General features: G+C 54.7%; 1 protein-coding gene across 2 annotated transcripts; it reads left to right on the top strand.

The window, feature by feature from the left end:
* Nucleotides 1–3,930: 3,930 nt before the first annotated feature.
* HSD17B7 (hydroxysteroid 17-beta dehydrogenase 7) lies at nt 3,931–10,465 on the top strand. 2 transcript variants are annotated; one of them, XM_075710958.1, is made up of 9 exons: nt 3,931–3,965; nt 4,093–4,296; nt 4,378–4,470; nt 5,408–5,522; nt 6,048–6,242; nt 7,183–7,287; nt 8,364–8,420; nt 9,012–9,110; nt 9,510–10,465. In XM_075710958.1, exons 1-9 carry the CDS (start codon nt 3,931–3,933, stop codon nt 9,603–9,605), a joined length of 999 nt encoding a protein of 332 aa, XP_075567073.1. In that variant the 3' UTR covers nt 9,606–10,465. The 2 variants fall into 2 exon arrangements, with proteins under 2 accessions (XP_075567073.1, XP_075567074.1); XM_075710959.1 differs by lacking the exon at nt 4,378–4,470.
* The last annotated feature ends 733 nt before the right edge of the window (nt 10,466–11,198 follow it).

Here is an 11,198-nt window from a genome sequence, read left to right on the forward strand (position 1 = left end):
CATTTTGGGCTTTGGACACACCGCATGGAGGGGCAGGAAGCCCCGTCCCTGCCAGCCAGACCCCAGTTGCACAGGGAGAAGCCTGATGGCACTCCTGGCTCCTCGCCCAGCCACTGGAGCGGGCGGCGTGCTCAGCTGCGGCTCCTCCATGTCAGCCAGGGAGGACCAGGCATGCCAGCGCTGGCGAAAGGTGCGCCGAGGGGACCTCCTCTCGCCCACCACAGCCACTCCAGAGCTGCTCAACTGCCCGAGAAATGCATTTTGGATGACCCATGGGTGCTGTGTGGCAGCCGGTGGTGGGATGTTAGCACCTTTCACCTCCAAGAGAAAATCTCCAGGTCCTCCTCTCCCAGCGTTAACCCGCACCTTCACCTGCCATGAGAGGAAGGCACATAGCAGAGCTTTCAACATCTGCTGCCTGATGCTCAAGCCTGCAACAGCCCGTGGGCATGGAGCAGCAGGCACCCTGGCTCTCTCTGGCTCTCGGCCCAGGGCTTGCAGCTCTGCTGAAGCACCTGGTCTGGACCCTGCCACCCTGAGCATCCCGCAGCCATCTGGCACCAGTCCGTCCTCCTGGATCCGGCAGCTCCTTGAGCAAACTGGGCAGGTGCCAAAGCCACGTGCCCCCCAGGAGCCCTGGCAGGTTACCTGTCATGCCCCAAAATTGGACCCTCCTGCGGCTGGACAGGAGAAACTTTGTACTTAGAGGGTGCATGGACCCCTCCATACTTTCGTACGCATTAGTTCAGCACCATCAAGTCACGTGTGGCACAATTTCCAGTATACTATTGCTAAGGCATGTATATATGCAGTAGATGCACCTGTATATAGGGGCAAACACGCTGAAGAGACACTTGGTACGTGAATCTGGTTGCATGGTTTCCTTGCGGCGGTTCAGAAGGCAGCTTGCCTCCTCTGTGGGCACTCCCGGGAGCCTGGCTGGTGCCTGCCTGCCAGGGGGCTCTGGGGCCACACTGTGTGCCCCGAGATGCTGAGTGGGGAGAGCCTGGGGGAATGCACACAGGTAACAGCGTAAGAGATGGACGAAGGGTGCTCAAGACCTGCTGGCTGACCCACACCTGTTGCCCATCTCCTTGGGTGACAGGGAAGGTGCTCTGAGGCTCACCATCCATGTCAAGAGATGCCCACGGGCAGGGAACAAGGTGGGACAGCTGGCCTGGGAGAGGGGAGGGCAGGGACAGGGAGCTGTGTGCTCTGCGGAGGGGCTGGCTGGTCTCCCTGCGTGCGGTCCCGCTGGCTGTGGCAGACGAGGTCTCGTCCCTGCTGCACGTGTAGCCTGCGGCAGCACGGCGCTGTGCAGCTGAACCAGGAGCTGGGAGCACCAGGCTGGGCAGGGGCACGTCTGCCCCACGGGCACCGCGGCTCCCGACGACCCAAGGCCCTGAGCTGTGTGCGTGGGCACCCTGCATATGGGGCTGCACGGCCACAGGTTAGATAGCATGTTGTGGTGCCAGGGGAGCAGCCCCACCGCCCGGGGAGGTGTGGGGGGCTGGTGTGTGCATCCCCTGCTCCAGCTGTGACACCGGCCCCGCCAGGAGCTGGGCTGCTCCGGAGATCTCCAGTGGGCCCTGCACACCCAGACATCTCCCCCACAGCAGCACTGGGAAACGGTGGCCCAGAGGCCTTTCTGTTTGCCTGCCAAACTTCTCTCTGTGGCAAAGGACGGCAGGGCAGAGCGCGCCACGGCTGCCTGCGGAAGGCCTGCCTGCTGCAGCTGTGGAGCTCAAGGGGCTTGCCTTTTGCTGGGGTGTCAAGGCAGGGCAAAGCAAGGCAAGGCAAGGCAAGGCAGGGTAAAGCAAGGCAGGGTAAAGCAAGGCAAGGCAAGGCAAGGCAAGGTAAGGCAAGGCAGGGCAAGGCAAGGCAAGGCAAGGCAGGGCAAGGCAGGGCAAGGCAGGGTAAAGCAGCACAAGGCAAAGCAAGGCAAGGCAGGGCAAGGCAAGGCAAGGCAGCATAAAGCAAGGCAAGGTAAGGCAAGGAAGGGCAAGGCAAGGCAAGGCAGGGCAAGGCAAGGCAAGGCAAGGTAAGGCAGCATAAAGCAAGGCAAGGCAAGGCAGGATAAAGCAGCACAAGGCAAGGCAAGGCAAGGCAGGGCAAGGCAAGGCAGGGCAAGGCAAGGCAAGGCAAGGCAAGGCAAGGCAGGGCAAGGCAAGGCAAGGCAGGGCAAGGTAAGGCAAGGCAGGGCAAGGTAAGGCAAGGCAAGGCAAGGCAGGATAAAGCAGCACAAGGCAAGGCAAAGCAAGGCAAGGCAAGGCAGGGCAAGGCAAGGCAACGCAAGGCAAGGCAAGGCAAGGCAGGGCAAGGCAAGGCAAGGCAAGGCAAGGCAAGGCAAGGCAGGGCAGGGCAAGGCAAGGCAGGGCAAGGCAAGGCAAGGCAGGGCAAGGTAAGGCAAGGCAGGGCAAGGCAAGGCAGGGCAAGGCAAGGCAAGGCAGGGCAAGGCAAAGCAGGGCAAGGTAAGGCAACGCAGGGCAAGGCAAGGCAAGGCAAGGCAAGGCAGGATAAAGCAGCACAAGGCAAGGCAAAGCAAGGCAAGGCAAGGCAGGGCAAGGTAAGGCAACGCAGGGCAAGGCAAGGCAAGGCAAGGCAAGGCAGGGCAAGCAAGGCAAGGCAAGGCAGGGCAAGGTAAGGCAGGGCAGGGCAGGGCAAGGCAAGGCAGGGCAAGGCAAGGCAAGGCAGGGCAAGGTAAGGCAAGGCAGGGCAGGGCAAGGCAAGGCAGGGCAAGGCAAGGCAAGGCAAGGCAGGGCAAGGCAAAGCAGGGCAAGGCAAGGCAAGGCAGGGCAAGGCAATGCAAGGCAAGGCAAGGCAAGGCAAGGCAAGGCAGGATAAAGCAGCGCAAGGCAAGGCAGGATAAGGCAGGGCAAGGCAAGGCAAGGCAGGGCAAGGCAAGGCAAGGCAAGGCAAGGCAAAGCAGGGCAAGGCAAGGCAAGGCAGGGCAAGGCAATGCAAGGCAAGGCAAGGCAAGGCAAGGCAAGGCAAGGCAGGATAAAGCAGCGCAAGGCAAGGCAGGATAAAGCAGCACAAGGCAAGGCAAGGCAAGGCAGGGCAAGGCAAGGCAACGCAGGGCAAGGCAAGGCAAGGCAGGGCAAGGCAAGGCAATGCAGGGCAAGGCAGGGCAAGGCAAGGCAAGGCAAGGCAGGGCAAGGCAAAGCAGGGCAAGGCAAGGCAAGGCAGGGCAAGGCAATGCAAGGCAAGGCAAGGCAAGGCAGGATAAAGCAGCGCAAGGCAAGGCAAGGCAAGGCAAGGCAAGGCAAGGCAAGGCAAGGCAAGGCAGGATAAAGCAGCGCAAGGCAAGGCAGGATAAAGCAGCACAAGGCAAGGCAAGGCAGGGCAAGGCAAGGCAAGGCAGGGCAAGGCAAGGCAACGCAGGGCAAGGCAAGGCAACGCAGGGCAAGGCAAGGCAACGCAGGGCAAGGCAGGGCAAGGCAAGGCAAGGCAAGGCAGGGCAAGGCAAAGCAGGGCAAGGCAAGGCAAGGCAGGGCAAGGCAATGCAAGGCAAGGCAAGGCAAGGCAAGGCAGGATAAAGCAGCGCAAGGCAAGGCAAGGCAAGGCAGGGCAAAGCAAGGCAAGGCAAGGCAGCATAAAGCAAGGCAGGGCAAAGCAAGGCAGCGCAAGGGCAGCAGGGGGGAGCAGAGCAGCTCGGCGGAGTAGGCGTGGCCTGCGCAGCGGGGGCGTGGCCAGCACGGCAGGGGCGTGGCCTGCTCACGGAAGGGGGCGGGACCAAGGCGGGGGGGCGTGTCCCGGATCGCCCCGCCCCCCTCCTCTCGGCCCACCATCACGCCACCGGCGCCGCCGTCCCCGCCCCCTTTGCGCTCAGCGATTGGCGGGGGAGGCGGTGCGGGGCGGGGCGTCGCGTCGCGTGCCGGGGCCAGCCCCTTATAGCGCGGGGGGTGGCGGCGGCCACGGGAGATCGCGATGGAGCGTGTGGTGCTGGTGACCGGTGCAAGCGGGTGAGCGCCGGAGGCGGGGGAGGAACCATAACGGAGCGGGCTGGGGCGAGCCGGGGCGGGCCGGGCCGCCTCGGCCCGGCCCCCCCCCAGCCCGCTCCGCGTTGTGTCTGACACCGTATCGTTGCAGCGGCGTGGGGCTGGCGCTCTGCCGGAGGCTGCTGGAGGAGGATGGCCGCATCCATCTCTGCATCGCCTGCCGCAGCGCCCAGAAGAGCATAGCCACGCGAGACCTCATCCTGGCCGCCCACCCCGCCGCCCAGGTCTCTACCGTGGAAGTGGACCTGGGTAACCTGGCTTCCGTCCTCCGCGTCGCCCGTGAGCTCCGCTGCAGGTACCGGGTCTCCGTCCTCCGCCCCGCCGGACCCTCCTGTCCGCCCTTCGCCCCTCACTCCTGTGCTCTTCCCCCATGCAGGTTTCAGCGCCTGGACTTTGTCTACCTCAACGCTGGGATCATGCCCAACCCACACGTGAACTTCAAGGCACTCTGGCATGGTCTCCTCACCGGGTAGGAGATGTTGGGGGGGGTCTGGTCCCTGCCTTATGGGCAGTACGGGGTGCTGGCAGCATCATCACGGCCAAGGCACGCCCTTAGGTCTGAAGACCTTATCTCGCTTCCCCAGCGTGACACAGAGCACGTCCCTGTGGGATGCATGGCCTTGCGTGGGGTGGACTTGGCAGCTGGGTGAAGTGCCAGGGTGCTCCAAGGCACCCAGTGCTGCTTCTGATCCCTGGTGTGAGGCCTGCTGTGTGCAGGGGGAGGGCAAGGGTTCACCCAAAGCCTGCAGCTCTTGGCACTAGGCATTGAGTGAAAAAGGCTGGGGGTTGCTGGTGAGGTGGAGTTTGCTCTGAGTGGGTCTCCTTACTGTTGTTTTGGTTCCACTGTAGTTTTTTTGTAGTTGTTCTCAAATGTGGATCACAGTATTTTGTGAAGCTAATAGTTGATGCTTATTCTATAAGCACCATGGGGATAAGCATCATTATTCTATAAGCAACATGGGGAAGTTGAGCTAGGGAGCAAAGTGACTTGTACTGAGTCTCATACAGTTGTTTGGGTCTTGAACATAGCTGCTAGACCGCTTTCCTTATCCGAATTAGGCACGGCCCTAGGGCTTAGTTCCATGCTGGAGCTTGGTTTTTGTTATCTGAATGTGAAACAGAAGAGCAAGACTTTTTTTTTAATGGTACTTTACTGTGGTGAAGTGAAGGAAGGGACAAATCTTCTCTGGTCTAGTCATTATTGAAACACTTGCAAATAAAGGCACTGGGATACTCTGTAAACTTTTTCCAGCCATTTTTTCATGGATTAATAGAGCTTTTGAAGGTGAAACTAGAGAGTCTGTGTGGAGCCTGTGAGGTGGGGAATACTTCTGAAGGACTGAAGTGGGGCAGCACTAGATGCCTCCCAGTAGTGTTCCTCTCCAACTCCTGTCCTTGACTTCCAGGAAGGTGCTTCACATGCTGACCACTGCAGAAGGCATAATGACCCAGACGGACAGGCTTAATGGAGATGGACTGCAGGAAGTGTTTGCTACCAACCTCTTTGGACACTTTATCCTGGTGAGGCTGCGTATGAAGATTGAGCCCTCGGTCTGGTGGTTGGTGTGGGTATGGATGGGTACAGGCGGTACTGATGAATCAGTTCTGTCTTACAGGTTTGGATGCTGGCTCCAGCCTGACAGATAAAGAATGATAGGGCAAAGGTCTCGGGCTTTGTTAAAATAGCAATAAACGGTGATAGTCGTTGTTGCAAGTGTTAAAATAATCTCGAGGTTACTCTAGTTGGTCAGTGGATAGAGGTAAACCATGCGTAGTTCTCTCTGTCCAGGGTGAATACCAAGACTTGACTATATTAAATTCCGAGATGCTCGACTGAGCTGTGTAAGAGAATGGTGGCTGCTTCTAAATGCTGCTGGTGGACCTTTGGGCTGAAGGTATACTTGAGCAGCGGCTGCTTCTGGCTCGTCTAGTGAAGAATGGCCAAGACTAGGAAAGCTGAGATTAGCTTTGCAGTTCTTAAAAGCCACGAGCTTTACTGCAAGACTTGAAAATTACTGTGTTAAATAGTCAACAATTATTTTGCAGGTTCGTCAACTTGAGTCTCTGCTCTGTGGTAACGAAAACCCCTCACGACTCATCTGGACCTCCTCCAGCAATGCCAGGGAGTCTGCCTTCAGCCTTTCTGACTATCAGCATGCCAGGGGGAAGGAATCATACAGTTCTTCCAAATATGCTACTGACCTGACAAGTGTGGTTCTGAACAGGAAATTTAATAAGCAGGTGATGATGGGGTTTGCATGTCTGAAGAAACCTAATGAGCTCCTACTATTTATAATTATCATTACATTGTTGTTACCTAGTTGCATTCATTCATAGCAATCTGACATGTTCCTTAATGCACATGTAAGAACTAAGCATGGCTGAGGTTGAACCGCTGGTGTGAGTGGTGGAGAACCTGCCACAGAGATTGCTTCTGGGGTTCTTGTCAGAAAAACTTCTGAAAGCAGAAGATTTTTGGGAAGGGTCCCTACCTTGCAAGCTCTAGTTGTCTCTCTAGACCAAAGAATTGGTCTTAAAGACCTGCTGCTCTTTTCAGGCATACCTGCCTATCAGAACAGGGCTGCTCAGGCAGCTTTGCCTGCAAGCCCTCAAGGTGCAGGCTCTGCTGTCTCTCCTGATGGCTCCGTGCTGCTATTCAAGTTTGTCACACTAAGATGTATGAGCAACCTGCCTTCCCTGTCACGGGGATTACCAGATTTTGTCAGCAAGCTGCAGCCCTTGTTCAGCAATAGTGATTGCACTCTTCTGAAATACTTCAGGAGAAAATGGTTTGGTCCTAGAAGGCTGAACTCTTATTCTTAAAGGTGAGCTGGCGTTTGAGCGAAGCAGGCTGTAATTTGTGGGATGAGTGCTGTTGCTGCTGAGCTGCATGTAGACTGCACCATGAGGTTGTGATGTGTTGGGAGGCTGTACCTTTGGTCTCATGGGCTTGCAATGGGCACAGATTTAACATGGACATCTCCAGTTTGGACCTCTCAGAAACCACTACACCTAATCACTCTCTGGCTCTGGTAACTTCAGAAAGGAGAACATCTACTATTAACTGGTCTCTATACTCACCTTCATTTTCTTGCTGAGAAGCACTAGGAGGGAAGGAGTATGATCCATTCTTAAACTAGCTGTTGTGTATTTGCACACTGACTCAGTTTCTTCTCTGCAGGGTCTGTATTCCAGTGTTGTTTGTCCTGGTCTTGTTATGTCTAACATGACCTACAGCATTTTGCCAGTTTTTCTGTGGAAGCTGCTAATGCCCATCATGTGGTTGGTAAGTGGGTCTCCTGGCTGGTTTTGGGTTCAGGTAGCCCTGCTGTGATTGATATCCTTCACTGCAAGTGACGTGCAGCGTACTTCTGGCTCCTTGCCACCCGTGCTGCTATATAGCTCTTCCTTCTGTTGGACTGGGCAGGCTGGCCCCTCTGCAAACCTTCCCTTTGGCACCTTGGGGCCCTGATTTCCAAGCTGAGTTTGGAGGTTTGGTGCTGGGCAGCAGTGTACACTGAGCCAGGGTTCAGCCCTTCAGCCATAGCAGCGTTTGTCAAGGCTCCCCTGGGAAGGTTTGCCAGCCTGTTGTGGGCTTGTGAAACCCTATCACTTTGGTGGCAGCAGAGCTCAGGGCAAAACCTGGTCCCCGTGCTTTGAAATGCTGTTTGTTTCTATAATAGACGCTGTATTTTTCAGTGTTCTTCCTATCCCTCTAGAAGGGAGTGTCTCCTGCTCTCTTCTTTCCATCCCTCTGGAAAGCAAAGCCTGCTGCTCCCTGTTGCCTCTTCCCCTGCTTTCCCAAAACTTTCCTTGCCTTTCTTCCTCTGGGCTTCAGCTTTTCAGGTTCACTGCAGTTCTGTACCTGCATGCAGGCTGCCTGCTCTGAGCCTTGATGGTCTTGCTGCAAGATTGGCCTTTCTGCTTAAACTGCCTCAGCTGGCAGCAGCTGATCCTGATGGATCACATTTCTCCTGGCAGTGGAGAGGCAATGCCTTCTCACTTGTCCTCAACACTGGTGGTATTGCAGACCCTCTCTGCCTCCTGCCTGAGGTGCTCTTGAGACCATTCAAGAAGAGGTGCCTGCAGGGCATATGTGTGGCCCGTTGCCTCTTGCTTTGGGGGTGAGCTCTGTGTGGGGGCACAGAGCGAGGCTTGCTGATCTGGTGGGTGGCTCCAGAGACCAGAGTTTATGGTGATAAAGGGATGCTTTAGCTGTAAGTGTGCAGTGTTACCTGTAGGCAACTTTGAGAAGCATTTCTACCTCTGGTAGATGATCTGGTGTGGCTGGGCTGCAAGGGGCTTGCCAAAGAAACCTTGGGCCAAAATACAGATTCTGTTTTGTACTTCTTTTCCCCTCAGATCCGCTTCTTTGCCAAAACTTACACTCTGACACCTTATAATGGAGCAGAAGCTCATGTAAGTAGTTCACAACTTGATTTTAATATTCCTCCTTTCTGGGTAGCTCTTCCAGTGTCTGCTGGCTTGAACAAAAAGAGCCTCTCTGCCAGGCTGGTGGGTGGGTGCTGTATTTCCCCCCTGAACAGCTTACAGCAGTGAGTGCTAGGGGACCAGCTGTGACCAGGGCTGATCCAACAGGTGATGCTTTATGCCACTCATCAGGTGCCCATAAAGTAAATGATTTTGGAAAAACGCTATTCATTCCCTCTTGGTCAGGGAGAATGCTGCTCTCCCTGTTGGCAGTCATGCAGGCACAGGGGATGGAGGTGGGTGATGCAGGGCACAATGGGCATCAAGAACAGTAGTGAGCAAGTTTAGCCACATGAACTGCTTTAGTGATTTAGCACTGGGGCATAAACATTGTGTACTGTTGGATCTAGTAGGCCACAGCCAGCTCAGACCTTGTTCTTGAGACATCAGGTCTTCCCCTGCCTGGTAAAAGCACCTGTGTTGTGTTCTCCTGTGTCCATTGGCAGCCAGGTCCTTGACTGCAGGTTTGGTTGGGACAGTGTGCGCTAGACTTGTACATGTTTGTGCTCTTCTTCCTAGGTGTGGCTGTTCAAACAGAAGCCAGAGTACCTGGATGCGCTTGTCAAATACCACAGCTGTACTTCTGGACTGGGGAAGAACTATGTGGAGCCCAGAAAGGTAAATGGAGCGGCAGCCTCCTGCTGCAGGGGACTTGGCTAGGGGTCTGCCATCTGCCTTGCATGGAAGGGTTGGTGCCAAGGGTGTACTGTGGCTGGAGTGGAAGCAAGGTGCACGTTGAATGCTGACGTGGGGTTATCTGTGAGGTTTCCTGGAGTAACTCCTGGCTCAGGCTAGAGCCTGGAAGACAGTGGAGAGAATGGTTAGAACAGGATGAGTGTGTAATGATGCTTCCCCAAAATATGTTCTGGCTTGTGGCTGGTGCTAGATGCCTTTAGTTGCCTCTCTGAATGTAGAAGCTCTGGGGATGCACCCTACTATCCCCAGAGCTGCCCTCAGCATCTGTGGTGGCTGCCACCGAGGTGATGGTCTCACAGTGCTGTTCTTATTGTCTTCCAGATTGTTGTGGATGAAGAAACTGCTGAGAAATTTTATCAAAAGCTGTTGGAATTGGAGAAGCAGGTTCTAGAGAAATACAGTGACCTCCTAGATTAAGTAAAGCCAGTCTCAGTGGGATAACAGTCTTGTATCGGTAACATGGGCTTTCTTCATTCTGGTGCTACTTGTGTTGCCTGCTGTTCTGCAGGCACATGGCTTCAGACCCCATCTTCCTTCTCAACAGAAGGTGAACAGTTCCTGAAAATGGAACTGTGAAAACTGAAGAGAAATACTTAGTCTTTCTGGTATGGGATTTTTTCCTGGCATAACACTGGAGACCTAAAGTAGGTGGAGACTGTCTTTAACACAGTTGCAAAGCACTGTCTTGCAAAAGCATGACCGAACCGTGCACAGTTCGGGAACAGCCTCAAAACATGTGGTTTAAATCTGGCTTAGTGCAGGAAAGGCAACAGTCTGGGTGCTGCCCTGCGTCTTGGCTCTACTGGTCTTTCTAGATGGCTTGAACACATTACCTGTGGCTGATCCTGAAGTACTTGAAGGCCCATCTTCAGAAGAGCTGCTCTTCATTTGTACACCAAAGCTGGGGCGGCTTTCCAGATGTGCTCAACAAGATTGAACCTTACTGGAAATCAAGCTCGACACAGCATCTGAAGCCAAGCTCCTGAAGAGCTGGCCTGAGAAGCACACCCCTTGCCTCAACCATGAGGACAGATGCCTTGCTGTCCCCTGGGTATGGGGCCATATGTGTTGTAACCACAACTGGCTGGAAAGACTGAAGCTGTTGATGTTAACCTGGGCTCAGGGCTAGTCTGCTCTGTTTGTAGGCAAGAATGAGAGGTTACCATGTTATTTTATCTATTTAACTGTCTTTTTATATAAATTTAATGTACCAAGTATTCTTCCTGTTGTCTATCTGGGAAGCTTCACCAAGTACCTGGTGTACTTCAAATGCTGCAATGAATAAATGACTGGAACTGACTTGTCCTTGCTGCAGTGGTGTCTTTACTCCAATAGTTGGCTGCTTTTGACTCGGAGGGCTGGAAGGGAGGTTGGTTTGTTGCCTTGCACAATAAGCCTGTGCATAGCTGGGAAGCGTGAGGTCTGTCCTCTCCTGCCACAGGAGAGCTGCTAACAGCCTTTTTGGGTGTACTTCTCTTGTTCCTTCTAGTTAATGAAAGACATGAGTGACTTCTGAAGAATTCAGTGTGGTTTTAAGCACCTGTGGGGTGTCTGGGACTATTTCCCAGCCTTGGGCACTTGCGAGACATAGATGTCTCTGGTGCTTGCTCACCCTGATGTGTCACAATTACTGATGTAACGCTCCCTAGTAAGGAAGTGTTACAGTGTGCCCAGATGCTTCCCTGGGGCCTGGCAAGGGCCAAGTGAGGTTAGGAGGGAGGCTGCGCTGCTCAGCGCAGCACCACTCTGGCTGCGGTGAAGACTCCCTGAGCTCTGGAGGTGCAGCTGCTCTGCCCGGGCTGGTGCATCCCACTGGGGGCTGGAGACTCCACAAGGGTTGGCTTGGGGGTCTCTGTCAGAAACAGCAGAAGCACAGAGCTGGCATCTGGGAGAATCCAGGCTCTGCAGAAGCTCTTCATTGAGTTGGCTTGTAGGGATAGAGATTTAAAGATTCTTGCTTTTATTTTTTTCCTTCTTTGCACCCTCTGTTATTTCTGAGCATCTGTAGCT

The sequence above is a fragment of the Pelecanus crispus genome, chromosome 5 (genome assembly GCF_030463565.1).
Source record: "Pelecanus crispus isolate bPelCri1 chromosome 5, bPelCri1.pri, whole genome shotgun sequence".
Lineage (NCBI taxonomy): Eukaryota > Metazoa > Chordata > Aves > Pelecaniformes > Pelecanidae > Pelecanus > Pelecanus crispus.